This window comes from Pangasianodon hypophthalmus, chromosome 2 (genome assembly GCF_027358585.1).
Source record: "Pangasianodon hypophthalmus isolate fPanHyp1 chromosome 2, fPanHyp1.pri, whole genome shotgun sequence".
In the NCBI taxonomy this organism is placed as follows: Eukaryota; Metazoa; Chordata; class Actinopteri; order Siluriformes; family Pangasiidae; genus Pangasianodon; species Pangasianodon hypophthalmus.
The window spans coordinates 23,384,039-23,410,799 of NC_069711.1; the positions used below are offsets into that span (position 1 = coordinate 23,384,039).

Here is a 26,761-nt window from a genome sequence, read left to right on the forward strand (position 1 = left end):
ACACTGCAAAAATTGTTCAGGAATGGTTTGAGGAACATGACAAAGAGTTGAAGGTGTTGACTTGGCCTCCAAATTCCCCCGATCTCAATCCGATCGAGCATCTGTGGAATGTGCTGGACAAACAAGTCCGATCTATGGAGGCCCCACCTTGTATTTTACTGTACTTAAAGGATCTGGTGCTAATGTCTTGGTGCCAGATACCACAGTACACCTTCAGAGGTCTTGTGGAGTCCATGCCTCGATGGGTCAGAGCTGTTTTGATGGCACAAGGGGACCCAATATTAGGCAGGTAGTTTTAATGTTATAGCTGATTGGTGTATAATATGATATATGAATCAGACATTACAGGTATGATCAAATTAATTAATTTATAGTATCATATTTATGCATTTAATGTTGGCATCAAATGATATTCCATTATTTTTTAACATATATTTCAGCAAAACATATTATGTTTACATCTGTCAGGCAGTGGCATGGGACTTGGACTTCCTACTGCTCCTCTCTTGAGCTGATATTTAGCAAGGAAAACAGACTTAAGTTCAAGGTCAGGATCGTCCTGTGTGCATTTCCTGACTGAGTAGCATGTAAATCCATAGTTATGCCTGAGACCTGAATATCAATGCTCACTTTTTCTGTATTAACACCTCACTATGTACAAGTAACAGCTCTGAATACTGCTTTTAATGTTTTGGAATAATGCAGTGTTGCTCAAATTCTTCCTTTGAGATATTATAGAGATTTTCACCCTGCAAATATTCCCCTCATTTTCACTCTCAGCTTCTAAAATATTTAGATAAAAATTTACTGGCTCCCAGCCCAATATTAGTATTTGAGTTATGTGCACTAAACAGTTAAACCCTGAGGAATCACAGTCAGGTGTGTGATGTGAAATTATATTCAATATGCTGAGGAAATCTTCTTCTCCTTGTGATTTGCATTTAGATGAGCTGATTATTAGGATGTATTATTGTGATGATGGGGACGGTACCTGAAGAATAGAGAGAGTCTACAGGTTAAGTGGTGTGTGTGTTGTGTGTGTGTGTGTGTGTGTGTATGTGAGAGAGAGAGAGAGAGAGAGAGAGATTTTGATCTCTTCATGGCATCTGACTTCCATACAAACATGTTAATCCCTTAGGGTTTGTAGGTAAAAAGCCCCAAAGCTGCAGCACAAACTGTTAAACCCATAAATAATTCCCTTTTACTGTATTTACATACATCCTGTAAGTAGACCAGAATGTCCTCTTACTATTGCCATTGTCTTGAGCCTTAACTGGCGAGTGAGCCTGGTTGAATATTGATACCCGGAGGAGGGCAAAACAAACAGAGCAGGAGCAGCTGGCTGAGACAACAGGATCTTTCAGAATTTAATTTGGACTGCAGGAAACTGAAGGGTGAAATTGCATTTGATGCTACAGATAAGAAACAAGACCAATGACAAAAATCGAAATGCTCCACTTCTGGTGGTATTAGATCAGACACTTATGAGCAATGGCAGAATAAAATGTTCCAAAGTTCCAGACAATGCTAGTCATACTTTATGTTTGGACACATATACAGTACTAATTAAGGTAAAGAAGTAACAAAAAGCAACACCTGAAATACCACTGGTTCAGGATCAGCACCATGGCTAGCGACCATACAAACATGCTGGACAGCTCTCCAAACAACATCACCTGTTGTTCCAGATGTGTCTACCTACATCTGGAGGACAAAGATACCTTCCCAGGTTCATTCGGGGTGAGACAAAGTAGCTGAGATAATGGAGATACTATACTTCACCCGCCCTCTAATTCTCTCTCTTCCTTTCAAGATTTGACAGACAATGACTATGCTCCAGCCTACTGACACTGGAGCACAAGTGCTTCACCAATACACACTTCTGCTACAGATTTCATTCTTCTGAAATGAATCACCTCAGAACTCACCTCCACATTCTCATTTTATGTCTAAACACCTGAGACTAAAACCAGCAGTGTCTCAAGTGTGTGTATTCATGCTAGGCTGCGAGGTATTGCTGCATAACATACTCATACTTATACTCACTCTAGAAAACAGACAAAAATGATGAAAAATCAGGTTTAGCCAACAATTCAAGTTCAAATCCTGATGATGCCATAGCCATTTGTGGCCGGGAGTCAAGTGAGCAAAATAGGACATGCTCTCTGGGTAGGAGGGATGATATACTCTGTCCTCTGTCAATCACAGCGACACTGGCCAATCATAGGAATCTGTGGGCTCATGTATGTGGAAGAAGGTGGACAGCACTTTCCTCCAAGTGTGTTACACTGCCTTGTGATGCATGAGCAGCAGTTCGACAACATGCGGTTGGTTGGCTTCATATGTCTCAGAGGAAGTCTGTGTTAGCCTTCAAACTCCCCAGTCGGTAGCTGAGAGGGGAGAGTTGGCTAGTGGGTGGGAACTGGTAAGAACAAATTGGGGGAAAAGTGGAAAAAATAGCACAAATTTGAATGGGCAAGGGAAATGTGTTTGGACTATGTTTGATTTCATATGAAAGGAATTTAAAAAGGTTTAAACTCCAGCCGTGCCCCTAATGTCAGCCTTCAGTCATGCAAATTGTTTCAAAGTCTGCAACCACAATGGCAATGACATAAAAGATTATATTGCCTAAAATTAATGTACAGTTATAAATTTTCTTTTTCATTTTATTAAACTATAAGAATACATAATAATTGCAGGTCTACCTCAAATACCAAAGATATCCAGCACCATTAAGCTCCCCTTTGGCTGGCACTTAGTAAACTTATTATAAGCTGTTCTGCAGTAATCTAGAGAGATTATAGTTGTTACAATTCATTAAGGTGGCCTTTGTCTTCACTCAGTACAAAGCATGCTGTACATGCTGTTATAGTTCTTCTTAATTGCTTACATGGATTAGTCTCATTACAGACACTATCATCATTCTCAAATAGTGCATCAAAACTCCACATCAATTGGGTAATGATCATTAGGTGTTTCCATGCATTGTTGTTTGGTCAGGGAGGTTCACAGAGGACCGAAGGAGAGAAGAAATGGTGAAGACATCTGAATATTTCACCTAATTTCCACTCTGATACTGAATACCATTGAAACAGCCATGGCTAATAGTATGGCATGAGGTTTTAAACTGGTCATTTGTTACATCTACACTATATGGCCAAATGTTTGTGGACATCTGACCATCACACCCATGTGTGCTTGTTGAGCATCCCATTCCACATTTAGTCTCCCTTTGTTGTTATAATAACCTCCACTCTTCTAGGAAGGCTTTAGATTTTGGAGTGTAGCTGTGGGGATTTGTGCTCATTCAGCCACAAGAGCATTAGTGAGGTCAGGCACTTATGTCAGACATGGAGGCCTGGGGAGCACTCGGCGTTCCAGTTCATCCCAAAGGTGTTCAGCGGGGTTGAGGGCAGGGCTCTGTGCAGGCCACTCTAGTTGTTCCACTCCAATCTTGGCAAATCATGTCTTCATGGAGCTCGATTTGTGCACAGGAGCATTGTCATGCTGGATCAGGTCTGGGCCTCTTAGCTCCAGTGAAGAGAAATCTTAATGCCACAGCATACAAACACATTCTATACAATTGTGTGCTTCCAAATTTGTGGCAGCAGTTTGGGGAAGAGCCACGTATGGGTGTGATGGTCAGGTGTCCACATTCTTTTGGCCATATAGTGTGTAATATGGATGTTCAGGAATTAAAACAGGTGTAGGAGTACTAAGTGCATACACAGTACATGTGCATACACAGTACTGAACATAGAGTTTATCAACAATTCTTTAAATTCCTACTGCCCTATTCTCCTTTCCTCAAAGGTAATGTATATGTCTTTATTGGAGGCAATAGCTGTAAGGACATCACTGCTGTGCATTCCCAAAAGAGACTGCAAAATTCAATAAGGTTTTTCACTCTGTGCCCTGCAAGGTGAAGTATCGCTGCATCATCTTGTTCTTTATAAATTATTACCTGACTGGAATCGCTACATGAAGAAATTGCATTTTGACATTGTTTCCATTATTGTAACCAGACTTGCCCTTGTGTCATTTGTCAATGCATGGATTTTTTTTTATACTGAAATAAACACCTTTCTTATTCTCTATTTTGTGTGAGACATGTTTGTGTTTGAATTGTCAGCAGCACTACATATTCAGTCTGTTCAGTTTTGATTAAAATGGCATTTATTGTGTCATTGTTTAGGCAGTTTATGTCATGAGGAATACTTTTACAGGTTAGGGAATTGTACTTCGAGTTTTCAGAATGAGGTTAGTGTTCGGGGGAATGATTGGGGAAAAAAACTGTAATCAGAATGTTATGGCTTGTAATTCTAAATTAAACTTGTTGAGTGTTACCCAGTGTGAGAAGCAAGTCTGGTTAATCTTTGCATATTTTTGGAGTTCTGGAAACATGTACATTTTTAACAGCTCAACAGAGTTTTTATAATGTTTTACTGATTCGTTCATTAATTTCCATCAAAGCTTGGTATTGCTATGACCAACTGTTTTCCTTTTTTCCGGTTGCAACCCCCGAAAATTAAAATAAAGGCAAAAGGAGGTTTAATGGAGGTTAGAAAAAAACAGTTTTACACTTAAACACACACTACATTTTGTAGGAATAAGAATGTGGCTATGCTTATTTACAGGGTGTATGTTCCACTATATGCTCACACATTACTATTAATGGATTTTGACCGATTTCCTCTGGGGAAACACCCTTCATGTTATTTTACCCTTCATTTAGCTAACCTTCAATTCACTGAGCCACTGATCTGAAATATGACAGTCATCATCCTGCATGAGTGGCAGCATTAAATCACAGACGATCTCAGAAAAGAGGTTGCAGTGGGTGACGAGTAATAGGTGGGTACTTTTGCACCGTCCAGACTGATTGGCTGAGTGGAAGGTTTTTAACATTATGAGGAATCTAATCTTACCTGCTGCAACATAGAATATAGTACAAGCAGTGTATCTCAGAATCCTGAATTAGGGTTAGAAAAATTAGCTAGGAAAACAGAGAACGTACACATGTTTGAGTTCATTCCCAGGACAAGGAAGAGTCTTGATGCATTTCTGCCTTGTGTCTTGATGGATGTCATATCAAGCCATGTTTGGGGTTTGAAGAGAATGTGGTAGTCAGTGCCTTCTAGAAGGTGGGGGTCTGTTTTTGGCTTTATAGGTAAGCATCAGTCTTTAAATCTGATATGATGAGCTACAGGAAGCCAGTGGAAGGAACATAGCAACGGGGTGATGTGGGAGAACTTGGGGAGATTGAAAAGTGCAGCTGGATTCTGGATCAGTTACATGGGTCTGATGGTACACAGGGGAAGACCTGCCAGAAGTGAACTGCAGTACTACAATCTTGAGATGACAAACAACCTGAGTGGCCTCCATGGAGAGAAATGGTTGAATACTTCATAAGTCAGGTTAGTAATAAGAGCAGTAGGTGATAAAAATAGGTGGATTTTGAGAAGTAGACAAAGGTTTCATGCCCTGTCAGATGGTTCTCCGGGGACATCACATGGGGAAGCATCTCCAGGGATAGAAAGCAGCTATATATAGTCATCATCATTTTACTTTACCACCCCTCATGAATCCACCTAGTGCCTCTCTTAGCATTTCTAGGGGTGGATGGTCCTAAATATACATTCTCCACCATGTTTATTTTGAAATGTATTACCTAGCTAGGAAATGCTAACTCTATCTCTTCTCTATTTAGCTTATTATCCTAGCTAGCATTGCTTCCTAATGAGCTAGTGTTGGCTTCTACACACCATACGTCGATTTTTTTCACTGCTTAAGCACGGTTTATAAAAATGCAAGCACCACATTAATGTACACTTTGCACCCGCACACACTGTTTCATTTGCAAAAGGCCTAAACTCACTCAAAAGGTTTAACCAATGTATTAATTTTATCAAAATATAAGCTCCCTTCATTTATGGCTTGAACCAGGAAAGTCAGAAGGCTAAAGAATTGGTTCACAATGTTGGAGTTTAGGTAGATCATGTTTCTTTATTTCATTTGCTATTGAAACTGAGCCTGGACTGTTGAAGATTGAAAAAAAAAATCTTCTGGTGTATACCCAATACCCAACTGTCTAGTTTTGGTAAATCTGTGCCCACTGTAACTTCAGATTCCTGTTCCTGGCTTACAGGAGCTACTGTAGAATTCCTGCCTCCTAGAACTAGTCTGGCCATTCGCCTCTGAACTCTCTCAACAACCAGGCATTTCTGCCAGCTTACTGGATGGTTTTTTTGGTTCTTCACGCCATTCTTTGTAAACTCTAGAGACATTTGTGTGTGAAACTGGTTCGAGCTTACAGGAAGGAAGTCAAATATGTAATCACTCTTTACAACCATAGTAAGCAGAAAAGCATCTCAGATTGCACAACACATCAAACAGTAGAAGGCCACGTCAGGTTCCAAGAACAAGAATCTGAGGCTACAGTGGGCACAGAAAATGGACCAGGTGACATTTTCCCAATCTTCAAACCAGCCTGTCTGGCCATGCTACGGTCAAATTCACTGAGATTACAATTTTTCCTCATTCTAATGTTTGATGCGAATGTTAACTGAAGCTCTTGACCTTATTTTATGCATTCTGCTGCTGCCACATGATTGGCTGATTGGCTAAATTGCATGAATGAGCAGATGTACAGGTGGTCCTATTAAAGCAACTGGGTAATGTATATTAAAAGATTTGTGTGTGTGTGTGTGGGTGGGTGGGTGTGTTTGGGTGTGTGTGTGTGTGTACAAGCAGTGCTAATATTAAATGATTTTAAAATGAACAAGAGGACATCTAAGAGGAACAGTTCATAAATCTGAATTAAAGCTGTATAGAGGAAAATGTTTGTTGTATGTGACTTGCTATATGTAACACCAAATATATGTGTTATAAATATTGTTTCAATATTGCACCAAATTCAAATGAGACAAATTATTTTCTTAGAAGATGAAAAAGAAAGACACTAGCTCTGGTGTCTCAATGTTCTGCTAATGCTGGGCTTGGTGCAAAGTAAGAGGAAGAGAGAGAATGGGTGTGACTAGATCTTTTACAGGCAAGCAAGTACCAGGAACCAGGAAGTGTCAGGAAATTCCATCTGTTGTTGCCCAATCAATGCAAACACAATAAATGGCATAGAAACAGCTGAGAAAGTCTTTCCACGTTTCTAGTTGAGAGACAAAAAAGCAAATGATATAAGCTTATACTTTATACAACAATTTTAGATATTCAGTCATTGTTTATGCCTCATTATGTTACTGAAACGGAAACAGTGCTTGTTACAGTAGTAAATGAACTACTACTGGCCCTTTGCTTAATGTCTTTACTTAATCTCTTTTTATACCATAGATCGATATTCTTCTAGATGGTCTAGAAACTTGAGTTGGAGTTGGAGGAATAACAGAACATGGATTCATGGATATAGAGAGTTTTAGTAAGCTGGGGGCCAACTATGTTACAACATCCCTGTCCAATCTATTTGGGTTAATTAAATGTCTTATTGTTATAGCACAAATCCTCCCTTAATGACTTGCATATTAATCCTTATAATTAAGATGCAATCTTCAATTCCATCCAAGACTTTTTTTTAATGAAATTCTGACATGACATTTTAAAGTTTAAACTTCTCTCCTTGACAGTTTCCTACATTACCCACAATGCTGTTTGACAACCTTTTGAAAGTGGTGCCAGTGGTATTCAGCCACTCCTTCATCTCGACCTAAAGAATGCAAAGCATCAGCATTAGTCAGCATAGTCTGTCTTCCCCATCTGTATTGATTTATTCATCATCAGTAAACACTTTATCACTTTATGTTCTCCCTTTGTCCACGTGGCTTTTTCTTCTGGGTTCTCTGGTTTCCTCCCAGCTCCCAAAAAACATGCCAGTAGGTGGATTGTCTACTCTATATTACCCCTAAGTGTGAAGGAATATGTGAATGTGTGTGTACATGGTGCCCTGTGATGGACTGGCATCCCATCCAGGGTGTATTCCCATATTGTGCCAGTGTTCCAGGGATAAGCTCTGGATTCACTACCTCCCTGACTGGGATAAAGGTTACTGACAATGAAACAAACACATACGTTAAATAAAATAAAATTAAATAATTCATTAATTCATATTCAGTATCTTTTATCCCAGTCGTTTTTGCAGTGGATCCAGAGCTTATCCCTGAAACTATGAGAATACACCCTGGATGGATGCCCCTCCATCACAGGGCGCCATGCACACACACACACACACACACACACACACATTTGCGCACACATTTCAAATAAATATTAAAATAAAATAAAGGTCTGTATTTTAGATTCAGACTGATGTGATTACATGGTACTAAAGAATTTCTATCTACATTTTCAAACATTTGCTTGATGATTACGTGACGTGACATTTATTATACTCATAAATGTTTCTTCCTTAATTTTCAACAAACAAAGATATTTTAAGGAGCTGTGGGCTTGCAGTTTTCTTACTTCACATTCTGGAGTAGAGGTCACTCTGTTAAATCCCTCACCAGAGTTGGTGTGTTACTTGTCTGCTGTAGCATGGTAGCATATGCTTTCAGGAGGGCATTGGCTTAATTCTTGGTAATTTGCTGACTAATGATTTGTTGTTAAGACCATTAAAAGCTTAATATTTGGACTCATATTTTTTTTTTGCCCAGGAGTGTATTATGTATTAATATTTCACGATAAATTTTGCACTTTCATTTTCAGTTCATACAATGATACCGTGAAACCGTGATATTTTTCGATATTTTTAGGTGATGAATTACATCGTGAACACCTCTAACAGGAGCACGCGCGTGCTGCCGTGACTCCGCCCACCGTCCGTGACGTCGCCCATTCAAATGGGTAGTGGAGCGGCGGCGAGTCCGGCGAGGTGAAGCACAGTGGAGGAGGAACTGGGAAGCGGAGAGCAGGGCTGCGTGTTTCCGTCTCATATGAGTGCAGAGCCTCCAGCGTGAAGCATGCGGACAGGACTAGGAAAACTACTGCTTTTACACGTGTTCCTCATGGAGACTTTCTACTCTAAAGGTGGGTGTTTACAACGGAAATTAGGCTGTCATAATGCTGAATATGAGAGAGAGAGAGAGAGAGAGAGAGAGAGAGAGAGGCTCCTGCTCGCTTACTGCTTGTATTACCGCTCTCTAATAGAGATAGTGATGTTCTGAAAGCAGAAATGTCGGTGTAGAAATTAAGAAAGTAAATCAATAAAGCCGACTGTCAGTGTTGTGGCTTCACGTGCTGCTCGCTCGCGCTTCCTGTAATAAACGTTTGTATTAGGTTTCTTTGTAGCTAATAGCCATTTTAACCCTTAAAATAAACTCCAGGAAAGAAAAGTGGACTGTTAATATAGTGTGTGTTTATTGTTAATATAGTTGTGTGTGTATATAATGTTAATATAGTTGTGTGTTTATTTGGAAACACCGACCTGTCTGCGCATTATGAGCGCATCATTATTTGGGAAACAAAACGCCAGCACGGCCAGGTAAATGTGACTGTGTAGATACTGAGGTAGCCTAACCCGGCTTGTTTTTATTCCTGTGTGTGTTTGTTTTGTTTTATTTATTTATTTATTTTGGAAATGGTGGCTTTCTTTCCAGGGAGTGAGACAGCTTGTGAAACGGGCCAGTTCCGGTGTAGAAACGGCAGGTGTATTCCCACACCGTGGCGATGCGACGACGACGACGACTGCTCGGACAACAGCGACGAGGAGCACTGCCGTGAGTGAGAGACTCCACCGACTCCGGGTTGCCAGATTGACTCGTTTTCCCCTCGTTGCTCAGGCGTTTTATACATAGGCTACAGTAGTTTATGTACTGCATATCCATGGTTCTCATAATGGGGTCCGGAGACCTCCAGGGGTCCTTAAAGCATATCCAGAGGAGGCAGGGATTTATTATTATTATTATTATTATTATTATTTTAGAAGACATTCAGATAAATATAGTTATCACTTATTTACTTATCATCCTTATATTATTCCTCTCTTCTTTTCTTTTCTTCCCATATTGCAAAAGCAATAAACTACATATCTAGTCGTCACAGCATTATATACAAAAAAAGCAACTTTTCATTTCATGATGAGAATTTTTTTTTTTTTTTTTAAAAAGTAAATTAATACAAAAGGAGAAAAACATGCCAAAATATGAACTTATGCTTCAGTGGTTGAGTGTAGATGGAGTGGCCAGCTCTCAAGCTATTATTTATATATTTAAAAAAAAAAAAAAAAAAAAGCAAAGAAACGTGACCAGGATTTTTTAATGATTTCCTATTGAATTAAGGCAAAGCCAGGCAAGACAAGTTTAATTAAGTTTATTTATTCATACACAAAGGCAATTCAGAGTGCTTTACATAAATGCAAACAAAATTAAAACAAAGCATATTAAAGGATAAAAGAGAAATACAAATATATAAACAGCAAAAAGTTGAAATTAAAGTGCAGAAGCTTGATTAAAGCAATTGATTTAATGAGAAGAAATGAAAAATGAACTAAGAATGATTTTAAGCCAGTGTTCTGTAGATTCCAGTTAACTAATATAGTCCTTTTGGCATTAGTTAGTGTTATTAATATGAAAGATTTAAGATGTTCAGGCACTGCATATCTGTGGAGATATCACTGAGTAGTGCTATATTGGGACATCTTAGATCACTTGCCCATGAACTCCGACCAGAATTTCCTGTATGTAAGAACAGAGCCAGAAAGCATGAACGTAATCGTCTGTTCAGGCTGGACAGTGTGACTGAATCCCATGTGCTGCACTTTATGGGAGTTCTTTAAATGTTAGTTCTGTGCAGAACTTTATACTGTATTAATTGGAATTCTGATTTTTATTTTTTAAAGTGGTGGAAATCACAACCAATTATCAAAGTTATCGTTATTAGTAGGGACACATCAATAGCGTTTTTTCAGACTGTGTATGAGTACATGTTTTTCTGGTACTTACTTTTCTGGTAACAATACCGAAATGAGTAACCTGCTTATAAACGTTGCATTAAGACATCGGCCGTTCCACACAGGACACGTAACATCTGAGTTTCTGCACGAGCTACTGGCAGGAGAAAGAGCAACAGCGCACCTGAATGCACTGTTCACGTGAATTGAAAGAGTTTAATCCAAACCATAATTACCCAAAAACAAGTCAACATGAATCTAATGACAATTTTGCTAAATAATGTGCTCTGTGAGGGGAAGGGTTCAGAAATTTAAAGCCTCTAAGGCTCCAATAAATACCCAGGATATTATTGAACACATTTTAGTTAATGAGTCTAATATTTAAAATTAGTATTGTAGTTAATGTTCATAATACACAACTGTACTGAGGGAGTATGTAGATTTTTTTTTTCACAGTTAATTGGGTCCCTGGCTGTAAAATATTTGGGAAACTCTGTTGTATATAATAGTGTTTGGGAGCTTTACAGTGAATTGCGTGGGGATGAGGGGTAAACACTTGCAATCTGGCAACCCAGTCAGGTGTACACTGTACAATTTGAGCCTGTTTTTAAACCTGATTTCTTTTATTAATTAATTAATTTTCTGAATTGGTTTGAGACACAGCTTTCTTCCAATTCTCTCTGCACTCTATATATGTTGTATACTTGGAGAAGTAGTTGTAAAAAGGTTCCACCTATCACCATTAGGAGTGTTTTGGTGTGTCCTGCTGGGTCAATCTCTCATTCTAGCTAGTAGACAGAAACGTAGTATGCGCTTCCAAATGGTAGGATGGATGGATCCAGTTGTGCAGTGTCAGCTGTCACCAAAGACCAACAGTTTTATACATGTACAGTGTTTAAAGTTTAAAGCCTCGGTTAAAGTCATAGTCAAGTTTGGACCATGTGAGATTATACCAGGGTCAAAGCTCCAGATTTGCGGGCTTTTCCAGGAAGTGGCGCTCAGAAGTAGGAGTGGGCATCATTTACTGTTGGTGGTTAAGGCTGGAAAGCCAGAGGACATGTGGAAGAAGGGCACAATCAACACTTTATAATACATATTTAAAACTTTTTATTTAAAAAAAATGTATTTTATTTTTCATGTGCAGTTTCTAAGCAGTTTCTTTGCTGTAGATGATACATAGAACTTATATTTTTTATTACTTGTTAAAGGTGCAGTGTGTAGTGTTTCAAAGTGTTTCTAAGCCTGTAAAAAGGATAGAATTTCTAATACACCACAATCTACAATATTGTCATGCGATGGATTAGGCACGTTTCTTTGTTTCAGGTGTCTGTTTACATTTTGTGGTCCAGGAATTAGTTCTTGCGTAATTCTGCTCCTTACACCATAAAAGACAACTGACTATGCATACAAAGTGGGGGCATCAATGATTTCAATGCAACTGCGATTCATGCTGCAGACAGCAGAGGGCTGCTTCTTTAATACTCTCAGTAAAAGTGAGGAAAGAGTTTGCATGTGCAGCCTCTAAGCACAATCTGAAAACACTCAATTTCCATAACATGCAGACAGAAGTTAAAGGGCGCAGGCGGCACAGTGGGCATTAATTATGACTGGCATTACTGCTTGTAGCTTGATTGTCCACTGGCGCTGTGACTCGCGTCATGCCAGCAGCCAGCGCTCCTCCTGTTCCTCCCCTCCCTCTGTGAGCTTTAAAACAACACACAACTCAAGCCCAGCCCAGAGGAGTCTGTGTGTGGGTATTCCAGCGAGGTAGCATTCCCAGCCTGGCTGCTCTTCCAGCTCAGCACCTGGCTCTCTGCTGGCACTGGCTCTGCTGTGTGTCAGCTTGTCTTTCTTAATACCGTATCTTCAGCAGACAGGATGTGAGTAGGGTCTGTTCCCGGTTTCCCGTGGATTCAGGCAGACATGTGGAATTAAAATAATTCCTCAAGGATCGTGTTTAGCGCTTTGTGCTCGGGGAGGTGGAGGGTTCTTCTCTGGTTGCCCATAGAGACGGCTGTAGCAACGTCTCACACACGCACGCACACACACAGTCCCTCTTTCTTTCTGCCTTCCTTTCTCTATTGCACTCTTTTGCCACACTCTGTTTACGCAGCTTTGTGTCTGAAGGCAGCATCTGAAGAAATTCAGGGTTTTTTTGGTAGTGTGACTTCATGGTTTGTAGCCTCTTGAACAGAAAGCTGTCACAGACTTTTAAAATAGAGCTGCACAAATGTGCTTACCCAGTAAACACATGGTCATGGTTAAACAATGGACCACATTCATTTGGCTGAAATTATTATATTGTTGCTCACACTAATGCCAAATTATATTATTTTTAGTACACTTCAGAACAGAGAGCGTATATAGAATTGTGAACGATATGAAGGTATGATATGGATATAGTGATATATTAACATAATGCTACACTTTTCTGAGTAGATTTGGCTATTGACATCATCAGGCGTCAAGCCTTTTGTAACTCTAATGGTACTCATTATAACAAGTAACTGTTCGGAAGTTTTTTTTCTTTCATTTTGCTTGCTTTTCCTTTTTATATACATTATTTGAACATTCCCATCCTCACAGCTGAGGCATATCGCCAGATTCCAAGCTTCTCGGTTTCTTGCCCTTTACACGTTCTAACCGTGTGTCTGTCTGAACTTGCATAAAAAATGGCGCCACTCTATTGTTGGATATTTGTTAGCAGGACACGTATTGCTTACCATGAAAGTGCCTTCAGATATCGCAATAGCGTTATTTCTTTAATTTTGCCCACCCATATCTAGAACCTTTGATGTAATATGGTACCAGTATTTTGAAGCTAACAAGGTGAGTATGATTAACAAAGTTTATGCCACAGAATTATTGAATTCTTGATTCGAATTGGTCAGAAGGTGTTGATTAATTTTCAATAACAGCAGCTCTGAGAGTAGGTCCAGCTGTAATTCAAATCTCAGGTTTACATTAATGTGCTCGTTCTAATACGCTATTGCTACTATAGCAGGTTATAGGTTAATTCACAGGACTTATGGCAGACATTCCACATAAACATTTAAAACATGTATAATTGTTGGTAAAACATATGGTGTCACATATGGTGTCTGTGTAGAGACATTTATTTAGGATTTTTGGAAAGAGAGCAGCAGATTTTGTGTGCTTCAAGGTAACATTACAAGCTGCATTCTTTGTCTTATTAACTTTGAGAGAGTAAAAAAAGAGACGCTGGTGAGGGAACGACTGTCTATAGCTGCAAAAACGTAGGTTATAACTGGAACTAACTCGTTCCTTGTGGACGCTGCACAAAATTAAATGTAACTATAGACAGAAAAAAGTATGGTGTGTCATTTTTTGTTAATTAAAAACATAATCACTGTCAAATTGCTGTGGTATAAGAGGAATAAAACACAAGGGGTGTGCTGCTATAGAAAAATAATCATCTTCTGGGTAGTGTGATGTGGCCTGACATGAAGTCGTCATAATTTTTCATGGTTTTTTGATTGTTTTTTTAATAACAGCATATGTTATGTTTTTACTCCTTACTTAGATTTTGCAGTCTTAATATATGATCATGTTTGTGGCACAGAAGAAAGATTGTGTTGGAGCTGGAGATGCTCATCCTCGAGATAAGGCATCACAGCAGATTTCTTTCGCTTCAGACATTCTCAGCATAAATAAAATGGAGACACCCCCCCCCCCCCCCCCCCCCAACACAAACACACACACACACACACACACACACACACACACACACACACACACACCCTCTCCATCTCACACAAGCAGTCAAATAGGACACGTCTTACAAGGTCAGAGGCCAGACACCTAATCAGCTTCCTTTATGCAGGAGAAAGTTTTTTTGAATTCATTAAAATTAATGACAGGAGGCATGTGTATCACAGACCCAGTGTGCTGTAGAAGACCAGGAGCTGTTAGAAACCTCATTTTTATTTTAACACGCAGGGTCAGAGCTATCACGAGCCTCCGCTGTTTGTGTCATGTATCATCATGTACCTATTACATTGTGAGTGCATAGCTCTTGTATTACACCCACACACACTCGCACATATACACAATGGAGGAATCTTTTTTTTTTTTTGAATGATAACGATTAAAGGTGCCATTTGCAATGTGTGAAAGTATTTCTAGAGCTATAATGATTATCTCATGTCATAAATTCCTTTAAAATCTGCAATATTATTCTGCTTACCTTTTTTTTTTTTTTTTTTTAAGGAGGCATGCATTTTCATCAGAGAAGGCTCAAAAATGTTTTATTGCTATTGCAGTTCCTCTTGTAAGCAGGAGAGGGCTCCAAAACTTATAAACTGCACCTTTAATGGTCTATATTTGTGGCAATCCACTCTTTTGTCTTTGGCTGTTTTCTACTTTCGTTACTCTATAATAAAACACAGCTGTGTGAGGATGTGTGTGTGTGCATGTATGCATGCATGTGCATGCTTGTGCATGTGTGTGTGCATGTGTGTGCAGGTTATATCCTTTGGGAAGTGTAAATGTAAGCAGATGCAGTGTTTTGGACTATAGTCACGTAATGAAGTTGTCACTGTGTTTGCGTGTGTGTATGTGTGGGTATGTTCGCATAGCTGTGTGTATTTGATCAGAAATGGCAGTTAGAGTTGTATCCAACTCTGATTTGGCAACATATTACCCTCAATCTCAGTTTCACCTCTTTAATATAGAGCCTCTGTCTTTTAGACTGATGAGAATCGTCTCATCGCACCCTCTAACCACCGCTGTGTGTTGAAGAGATTTTCAGCTTCAAACCAAAAACATTTACAGATTATTTCATCTACACGTTTGTTCTGGACATTCATATTCCACAGGTAGATATTTTGTGCTTGGAAAACTACAGCTTAGGATTACAGAATAGAAAGGAGATTAAAAACGGTTTGTAAGATAAGCATGACATGCATGTTTTACTTAAGTATCTTACAGAAAATGTGAGAGAAATGTGAGATATTCAAGGATTTGATAGACTTATGAAAAGTTGGCGTTCCAAAACCTTGTGGATTTTGGAAGACTACTCACCTCCCACAATATCATCACCAGCACTTAAGGAGGTGAAAATGAATGAAATCCTTTAATACAGGAGGTGGTGATGGGGGGGAAAAAGATGAAAAGTTCATCCTAGGAGTGTGGCCATGTTAAGTGGATTGCATATGGAATTGGATTAATTGGATTATGTCAGTGTGTCCTCCTTCTTGCTTCCACTTTCTAATGTAACTGAAATGTAAAAAGGTTTGTAGCTGGCTAGCTAGCTAGTACCTAGAGAAGTGTTAGGCCAACTTTAAGTTGCTAGCTCATTACTACTAGCTATAACAACAGTAGCCTGTTGAATTTACTTATTTATTTATTTATTTATTTATCTATTTACTTATTTATTATTTTTGCTTATATTTCACTCTAATTTAGTCTGACATTTAAGACACGTGAAGCCGGCAGCGGCATCTTTTTTTAATTGCTTCTCAACTGAGCCTACCATTTCTGCTTAAGGTGCAATATTTGTATATTAAGTGCAATATTTGTATATTAGGATGGTAATTGTGTTGTGTTGTCTGAGCTGTGTGTGTTGAATGTATCAAGTTCTGACCAATCATCAAGAAAAATACAATGTAAATGTACACGGTGAATAAAATGATTCTGATCCTGATAATGCATTACACACTCGGAGGAAAGCATTAACCGACCCCTTCCATATGCATGAGCTCACAGACACCCGTGATTGGCTAGTGTAGCTGTGATTGATAGGGCAGAGAGAGTATGCTGTCCGTATGCCATCCCTTCCACAGAGAGAGCACGGCCAATTTTGCTCTCTTGGATGCCCGGCCATGGATTGCATCACCGGGATTTGAGCTCTCGATCTCCAGAGAATAAGGCGGATGCTTTTCTGTCGCGCCACTCTGGAGCCCCAAGCCTGTTAGAGTTAATCACCACTCAGCTGGTTGAAACATCAATCACTTGCAGAACTCAGAAATGATATTCCTGAGTTCAAACTATGCTTTCACCATGCTGAGTAACTTAATAGCCTAGTTTTAGTAGTCATAATAGTCTTATTGGTCATTTTTCAGGTGCTATAAGGAAATATTTTGGGCCACTTAGGGCCCCCAAATGTTCAGAAACTGCCCTGATTGTGGACAAAGAAGAATTTTGTCTTTGAAATGATCAGCACAAATGAATTGTGAACAGGCAAACTAAGGACATGAACTAACAAAGTAAAAACATGGTATTGATTGTAGGATGTCGTCAAGCCATGACAGCATGTTTTTTGGTGCCCTGGCATCAACTTGAAGTCTGTAGCTGAATCAGCAAAATCTTACAGTCTTTTAGAACCTCCATAGTGCAACACCTCTGATAATCTGATCTGGCTTGTATGAGTTTTGTTTTTGGCCACAAGTACACAATGTGGAAAAAATGTGGAGTGTGGTTACTTTTTCACAGACAGCCAGTTGTCTGTAATGTAATTGTTTTGTTTTACCTTAACCTTAGCTTTCTAAAGAATCCTAGTTAGTGCTGATCTGGAGCTGGTTTAGCTGCTCATTGTTTGCTAGTTGACTAGTAAAACATTACTGAAGCTGTCAGTCGTTATTCTAGTGACCAGCTGGTCTATACATGGTCTAAACCATTTACCCTCATAGTGATATTTTTTGGATTGCATGCCATTTGTTAATTAAATTATTCACCAGAAGACTTTAATGTTCCATTAAAGCATCTGCTACAACAAACTGGAAATGCAATTATGAAGGTTGTAAAAGTCAAAGAACATATTGAACTATAAGGCTTTTGATATTGTTTAGACCAGTGCTAACACAGACACTCAAGTCCTTGGGTCTCATTTATCAAAGCGTGTGTAAAACAAGTAGAAACAAAACAAATTTGTGTGGAAGAGCAGCCCGTACACACAAGAACATTGGAATTTTTCACACGTGTGCACGCACAGCTGTAAGCAATGGCCATTGATAAATCTCACACATTCTAAATGGCCACACTCATTTTCATGAAGAAATGCCCTCAGATAACCATACATGGTAAAAAAAAAAAAAAAAAAATCTCATTTAATCAACTTCTTAATTATTCAGCCCCCGAAAGTGCTGATTAATTTTCTGTAACAGCCCTGAAAGTACTTTATCTAGAAGATTTATATTAATGCGCTCATACTAATGATATCATTTCTATAGTAATAACTAACAGAGAGGAAGGAGTCTCCAGTGTCAGTCCTTGGTAACAGTCAATGATAAAGGCTATATCTTTAAAGATTTATAGCTGTTGTAATGCAAGTGATAACAGGAACTAGTTTGTTTCGCAGATGTTCTACAAAATTCAATGCAACTCTGTACAAATAAAAGTGCAAAGTACAAACTTCAGTGTGGTTGCTATAACGTCACCCGCGTTGTTCCTATGACATCACGCCCCCAAGGGTTTTATTCCTTAAGTATTAGGTATGGTCATAACCTCAGTGTGTATTCAGTACACACACCACACACACTTTAAACGCTGAGAGCTTCAGTAGGAAGTATAATGTTTGTACTTGCCTCCTCTTCTGGCACACTCAGAGGTGTGATGCACAGACACACCCTCAGATAAATCCATCCATTTTTGGGAGCATGTGGCAGCCTCTCTGGCTGGCTATTGATTTTTATTTGACAGTTATGGTGATTTTATTATAATTAAGATTTATGTAGTGTGTATGTGTGTGTGTGTGTGGAGGAAAGAGGAAAACAGTGGAGGAGTGTGTGAGGTTGTGTGATTTCACATGTTTTATAGTTTATTCTTCTTCTAGATGAGCTGGAGTCTTGGTGCTGCAGGACAGGGTGGGATGCATTGCGCGCACACACACACACACACACACACACACACACACACACACACACACGTTTGTCTTACTATCCTTCTTAAGCCCTTCCACTGACATAATTATTAATACAGATAATTAATGTTTTGGTACCCAACAACCTAACCTTAGCCTCACTAACCAAAAGGAAACTTTTTAATCTCTTTCAATTTATAAATTAAAGTTGAGGCTTTTTAAAAATTAAAAGAAAACAGTTTTTTTTTGGATCATCCAAATGCCCACACAAGGTCAGAACTGTCAGATGTTCAGGCAACGACTGAAATTAATCGATGGAACCATAATCAAACACCCCTTGCTCCCACCACACACACACACACACACACACACACACACACACACACACACACACACACACAAACAGCTTTCAGCACACTCCCTACTCATATGACAAAGCTCCTGATAAAAAAACCCTCCATTTTATTTTATTTCATTTCTCCTTTCTCTTATCAATGTAGGCAGGGTTTCTTTGCTCACTCTCAGACAGCACACCAGCAATAGAGATGTTTTCAAGGCTTTGTGTGTGTGTGTGTGTGTGTGTATGTGTGTGTGTGTTCATATAGACCTGTAAACCTGTCAGAAACACAACACATGACAGCACAGCTCTGCTGAAGTTAATCCCTGTGCTGTTTGATCTGCTCCTGTGCCCTAGTGCAGTATCAACAAATAATCCCTCCTCAGATTAGCAACGTAGCTTATACTGATTCTTCTTCTTATTATTTTTTTAACGCATAATCCATTTCTCAAGCCTGTCTGTCGCTTTGTGGAATTTCTGCAATTTCCGCCTCATGGTACTTAATGTTTTATTCATGGCTAATACTTACCTAACAGACATTGTAGTGTATGTGTGTGTGAAGGGTGTTATTATTGTGAAGTCACTGAATGACTGAAGACTCTATAACGTTCCTCTCATTCGTTCTCACCGTCCTTTCAGCAGGGCTTAGCTCAAGTCCTCTGTGACTGGTGGGAAAATCACACTCTGCCTTATTGCAGAGAGTATTACTTTGCTTTAAGTGGCAGCCCTGGCTTTTCGGTTCGGGGAGCGGAACGACTTCACAATTGTATTTCCTGGAGAAGAGGAAAAGCAGAGAGACAATTCACATTGTTCTTGGAGAAAAAAGTTCATGGAGAAAAAAATTTGATGACCTTATGTAAACTTTCAGCAAAATGTAAGCAGTTTGGTTGCCAAATGACATACAAAATGATTTTAGATCAAAGACATGCTCATATGTATAGAAAGGTGCCAAATTGAATGGGAAAAAAAAATATCTGTGATAAAATAAAAGTGTCTTATTAAGGTGTCAAGCCAAAATAAGCAGCTATACGACTCTACTGTACACAATATCTCTTAAACCCTGTTTTACACGATGTGATTTCGGCAATCTTTTTGAGATTTTCCCAATAAAAGTTTCTCTAATTTTTGTAACATACTGTGCAGTAACGTGTTCTCCATGTCAGATTATACGATGAAGATCCTCTAACAATAGATCTGCAATTATAGAAAATTACACCATTCTGTTTGTTCTCAATCAGCGTGATCAGGATGAGAAAATGGAGTTGCATAAACAGAAATAACCTCAAGAAGTTCATTTTGCCTAGAGAGAAAGATTGGAGTCGTTCATGGCTGGGTAAAAGAGGACAACCTGGAATACTAATTCTTCAGTGTGAGCATGGGGTAATAATATTTATCTGTCCATTAGCATGCATGGTAGATTTGCAACTCGCTGACCAAGGAGCCAGGCCTGTAGACTGGTAATGCTATATTAATTAACATGACCAAGTCAGTATTTTAAATAATTACTTGCTCAGACATGAACAATTCACTCTGTATTTTGAGTTTTGGATAATCTTATGTCATCCTCCTGTTTGCTTTAACACGTGAGGTTACCAGAGGTTACACTCAACTGTCAACTGTCTTTGGCCGTTCTAAGACGGCCAATCTCAACTCACAACCAAAGAATGCTTTTATGATGTGCGATTTTAGTATGTGAACATCAGACAGTGTAAACCTGGCTCAACCTGTCGCTCCAAAATCTCCCACTGGTGTTCATTTGGGTTGTGACCTGCTGACTGTGCAGGTCATAGAGTAAAATTTACATTATTTTCATTCTCAGCAAACCATTAAAACCACGATACTGCAATATAGAAATACACATTTCCTTTTGTTTAATCTGAAGAAGTGAGTAAAGGGATGTACATACTACAAATGAAGTAACATTATCCATATGGTTATGATGTATTGTAATTAACATCATTATCAGCATTGTACTTGTGTACAGTCAGACACACACTCTCTCTTTCTCACACACACACACACACACACACACACACTCAGAATCATTGTCAGTAATGCCAGCTAATCCTGCGTGGAGATGAAGCTATTGAGGTAGTGTCAGGACTCTCACAAAGGACGGCGGAAGCAGGGGGCCCGGAGAAAATGGAGAAAGAGGCAGCGCTGATCTCTGAGGATAGAAAAATAAAGAAAAAGTTCCTTCTGGTTCTGAGCACTGAATCGAAGTACAGTGTTGCTATATTCACTAATAAGAAGAGGAACGAGGAAGAGCTGAACGCTGAACTCAAGCTGCTCTGAGATGAGATTTGGATGGTTTGATTGAGGCCTGCTGTTTCCTCAGTGCATCTCCTTCCCTTTCACTCGCTTGCTTTTTCCTCAGCAAGTTGCTCTCTCTCTCTCTCTCTCTCTCTCTGTGTTCTGAGGGCCCCCTGCTTCCTCTCCTCCACTCCCTCCTTTCTTTATTGTCTTGTTTGTGAAGGCATCCCTCCTGTTTGCAAGCACGCCGACACTATTTCAATAGACCCGTCTCCACGCAAGATTAGTGTGAGGCCCGAGTTCCCAGTGCAGTGTATAACCGATTTAGTGTGTGTGTATTTCATTGTGTGTGGGTGTTTTTAGCTTTATCTTAATCTGTGCATGTTTATGATTGTATGTCTTTTAGTAGCTTTTTTTTTTTTTAGTATTTTTCGAATATACTAAATACCAAATAATTTTATTAAAAAATATTTCTTTCCAGCATTGTAATAAAACAATACTACAATGTAACTCTTAACAAGGCTGAATTAAGTAACAGGTCACTAACTACAATACAATATTAATGTCCTTTATCAGCTAATCTGTAATGGCGTGGAAATATTACTTTATACTGACTAGGTTGTACCCAGACTAATGGTATTCCATATGTTATGTCAGTGTGACCAACAGACCAATGGTCTCATTTGCTAGCAGAGGGTTTTACCTTCATTTCAAGCCCTGATTTGTTCAATTCCGATCAAACAAATTTAAAATAAAGGTTAATATCTACTGGCTGTCTCGCTAACCGAAACAGGGTTAGACTCCCAGCACCTTTGATGTGAACCGAAACAGAATGACGACTTGATGATTTGCCATATAAAATATATTAAAAATATGTTGTCTATTGTGTACGTAAAGAAAATGAAATGTTGTAGTGTTTCTGAGTGCTACTGGGTCAAAAAATAGTATAACTACTTATAAGCCAATTGATAGGTTCACTGCTTCATAACATAGACCACCTAATCGATGAAGAACTTAACTAGCAACTGTTTTTAATTCTTGAATTTTATCAAGTTTGTTGATTAATTGGTGCAGCCATGGTTATATGTCCCACTATTTCCTCAAGTTTTTTTTGCTTGTTGTTATTGATTTTGTTAATTTGTATTGGTTCTAAAGCAGAATCAAGATATTATGCAGGTGCTTGTCAAAGTGGGGTCTGGGACCCCCAGTGGCCCGTGAAGCATAGTCAGAGAGTCTGCATTTTATTTTTTTCTGGTTTAGATTTTGGTACAACAGTGTAAATCACAACCCCCCAAGTTATTATTATTATTATTATTATTATTATTATTATTATTATTATTATTGAGTTCTTATAGTTATTAGCCTGTTTCTGGTACCTTGAATTGAATGGGTTTAATCCAAACCTTGTTGGACTTTCAATAATGTCTACATGAATCTAAAAATGTGCTCTATGAATGGAAAGTTTGGGAATAAAAATTTGGCTCTGTGTCTCTAATAAATATATAAAATGTTACATATTACATTTAAATAATGTGCCTAGTTGGATTTTGTTGGTAAAATAAATCTGTACTGATGGGGTTGGTGAAATTGTTTGAGTTAAGAGGGGGTCCCTGGCTGCACCGAGAACTGATGTATTATGCAACACTTGTTGATTTGCTGAAATGAGGCGCAGGTGCTGAGTACTGAAGCTGGTCAGATTTTTAATAGGTTCACAAACCTGGCCTTAAAATTGTGTGTTTGTTCTGTTTCATATTTCCTTTTGCAGAATTATTGATCAAACAATAACCACAACAAATTCACGAATTATAAAAAAATACACGATTCATCTTGAATCTGTCATTCACCCTGAAAAGCACCATGGCAAGAACTGTTCTGTGTGTGTGTGTGTGTGTGTGTGTGTTGCGGGTGCATTTGCATCGGATAAGCAGGCCAGTTCATCCATCTCTGATGTCTTTGTTACTGGCACAGAATCCTGCATACAATCCGTAAGCACCATTTAGCAGCCTTTGATTTTTCTCACTAGGCTTCACCATGTGGGTGGGGGTGTGTCTTTGTCTCTCTGTGTGTGTGTGTGTGTGTGTGTGTGTGTGTGTGTGTGTGTGTGTGCATGCCGTAACACTGAGGCAGATTTTGGGACAGCAGCCAGAGCAATGAAGAATATCTTAGAGCCCTGCAATGATTCAGCTCTTGCACTTTCTATCTCTCTGCTTCTCTCTCTCTCCCTGCTTTCCCTCACTCATCCTCCACTCCTCTTTATCATGTCTCTGTCTTCTTGCTGTGCTGCACACTAGGAAACATGCTGCCTAACTAGTCGAAGAGCATGGCTCGAGTTAATATCCTGAGATGGAGTTAAGTGGCTGCCAGTGGAGGAGTCATAAAGAGTAGTGGTCATTGGGTTACTTAGCAGTATGTTCAAAACCACGCTGTATTCATTATGGAGCACAATGTTATTTTGGAGTCACTTTCAAAGTGTTTTTTAGAACATTAAAAAAAAGTCGCTCTTAATTCGAAAATGTGATTCTTTCAATGGCTAAATTCTCTTGGATGGATGATTCCTAACACAGAGTTTGGTGTTCTTGTCTAATTTGCTGTTTTTCCTTTTAAAATAGAGACCTTTTTTTTTTTTTTAAGAAAAAAAAAGAAAAAAAAAACCTATATATGAGTTCATTTTGTCTTGTCAGCTAAAGATGATGACTTGGTAGTCAGAGACCTGCAGGCTAAGCTAACTAGTTAATAATGAAAAATGATTAATAGCTGAATTCTGGCATACAAGTTTTGGCCAAAAATGTCTGCCTATAACATACTTTGGCACCTCATCTTGAAGTAAGCATAAGTATATTTCATGAAAAATGAAAAGAAATGTTTTTATTTCCTTTTGATACTTGCCTAGACCATCTTCCTGTAAAATCACTCTGGGTAAGAAGCCAGTTTGACAAACATGGTAGTGAAAACAGAGAGTCTATCTAATGATGACTTAAACCTTGCTGGTTAAGTGTGATTTCCTTAAAAAATTGCGTGTTATGCTTTGATCAAATTGTTGGCTAGCTAGGGTATGGCTTGACATTGCAGCCGCTGAACCAACTGTAAATCAGGATTCACTAAATGCAGTATTCTGTCTCAGTGTAATAAATGTTCTAAAAGGCACCATTTTTTGAAAAACCTCACAGTGATTATGTTGCTGCATGTCAGCTTATTACAGTTTATTGTCTTACTTCGTTTAAAATGACATAAAATAAACTCTATAATAGGCAAATGCTGCTTGTGAGATGGGTCATATGTGAGTATTACACTGTGTATTGCTCCACGGCCCACTGAGCAAATTACAGAGTGTATTACAGAGCGGATTTCCTGCTGAGCTCGGTGAGTCCTGCTGGAGTGAGTGGGGTCGGGTCGAGCTCTGTCTGGCACGTGTGCTAATAACTACACATGGAAATGCCTGTTATTGCTACACTGTAGAAGCTGGCTGTGTGTGTGTGTGTGTGTGTGTGTGTGTGTGTGTGTGTGTGAGTGAGAGAGAAAGACAGGAGACAACCTCATTCAGCATGAGTGCGGAGTCTCCCAAACAGGGATGGGCATTGCAGCCAAAATTTCTAGCACTTTTTTTTTTCTCCAAATTTGTAGACAGTAAGGGTAAGAGAGTGAAGAATCAGGAAATTGTCTGCCATAAACCAGGCTAGGTTCTTATTATGAAGGCGCAAGACAAATCCATTAGTTTTCTCAACCATCATAGAAACAGTGTTTGAAAATCCCTACCAGCTGACAGATTATCTAGTGTGTTATATTTGTACCTGTTGACCGAACACCACTACTTATAAAGAAGAGTACAGCGATGCTGAAAGGTAACTGGAGGAATAACTAATCACTCCATCCCTTTCTGTCTTTATTCATCTAGTATGCTTTCCACCTCATTGTGTCTGGAGTCTGGAGACTCCCCCCACCAGTCCCCCTGAAATGGCTAGTGAGGTGTATAAACAAAGACACAAAGGTTTCCTAGGAGCTGTCAGGCAATGAAACGAAGCAAACATGTTTGTGTTTGTGTGTGTGTGTGTGTGTTTGTGGTTTGGAATGTGAATGTGTGGGTATCCACTTAATTATTCCTAGTCTAATAAAAAAAAACGTTTATCAGTTCGTATATCCCAAAATTCTGCTGGGAGAATTAAACACACTCTGTTTCTAAACAATAGTCTGGATTGAAACAAGAATGGTTGTGTTTGTAAAATAAGCTTCAGCAAACTTGCACTTAGATGAAATTGTCTTTATATTCCCTGAGACTAGAAGTTGCTATATTGTGGCAAGCTCAATAAATATACAATATGTAATATATGAATATATATTAATAAAGCATACAGTATATTTCCACTGTAGATAGATAGTTGGGCTATTCCCTGAAGCGGAAAGGACACGGGATGTGAAAGAGGCATGTTTGTGTCTGGTAGCAGTTACCTTCTCTTTAAGGAAAGTACCTTGGAGAGGAAAATAATGTGAATCCAAGATGGCAGTGGAATAACACTCATCAGATCTAACATGCGTGAAACTCAACACACAGCTCCACATTTTAACATCAGCGTATGCTCTGATTTCACTCAAAAATACGCAGAAAAAGAGCAGTCCACCCCCCCCTTCCTGTCCCCAATTAAGACAGCTGATGAGCCAATCAACATATGAATCTGTAATGATTGACAGTTGTGCTAGTTGGAGCAGAATTTGCACTCATTTGTTGTAGTCAAGATGTAGACACTGTACATTTACATGCACACTTTCTTATTAATTGCTGTAACATCCTTTTACTAGAACAGGAGGAATGAAATTAAATTTTTGTACATTAAATTTTTCTGTTGTCTACATCTTAACTAAAAGAGACAAGGGGCGAAAGTGCCTGGTGGTTGCCATAAAACCACATGTACACGCACACTTCAGTTTCTACCTTTATGAATTGGACTATGCTGAAAATGAACTGTGTCCCTCGCCGACCCTGCTGTAAACACCAATGGGTCATTCCATCTCAAGTGATACAATACAGGTTGCTTGACCATTTTTCATTTTTCTTTTTTTTCTTTGAGTGATTACCTTTATGAAATAGCATTGCAAAACCACCATTTTTTTTTTTTTTTTTTTCTTGATTTAACCATGACAGCCATGTAATTTTTTTAGGGGGTACGTAGGTAAGTATAGTGTGCATGTAGAACATTTCAGGTTTGAGACTTCTCTTATTTGCGAGAAAGTGCAGTTTGTAAAATTCCCCTCAATTTCGGGTTGAATATTTCTGGTGGGGAACCACATACAAACCTGAAATTTTCAAAGAAATAAGTCCTCTATAGTAACATTCTGCTGTAAAAATTTTGAGTTTGAGATTCCACTGGTTACTGAGCTAGGGCTAGTAGAAATCTGGGGAAAAGACTACTTTGTTAATGCATTGTGAGAAATGAACAGATGTACTTATGTTTATGATTGATATACA

At 38.9% G+C, this 26,761-nt stretch overlaps 1 protein-coding gene across 8 annotated transcripts in view; it reads left to right on the top strand.

Moving 5' to 3' along the window:
• The first annotated feature begins 8,837 nt into the window (after window positions 1–8,837).
• lrp8 (low density lipoprotein receptor-related protein 8, apolipoprotein e receptor) overlaps window positions 8,838–26,761 on the top strand; it is a 179,182-nt gene continuing 161,258 nt past the window's right edge. For 4 of the 8 annotated variants that reach the window (XM_026933514.3, XM_026933515.3, XM_026933511.3 and 1 more), the window contains exons 1-2: window positions 8,839–9,033; window positions 9,603–9,722. In XM_026933514.3, coding sequence (XP_026789315.3) covers window positions 8,967–9,033; window positions 9,603–9,722 — 187 coding nt within the window. In that variant the 5' untranslated portion in view covers window positions 8,839–8,966. Of the gene's footprint in view, window positions 9,034–9,602; window positions 9,723–26,761 lie in introns of all 8 variants that reach the window. The other 4 variants (XM_026933516.3, XM_053242292.1, XM_053242298.1 and 1 more) reach the window with 2 other exon arrangements.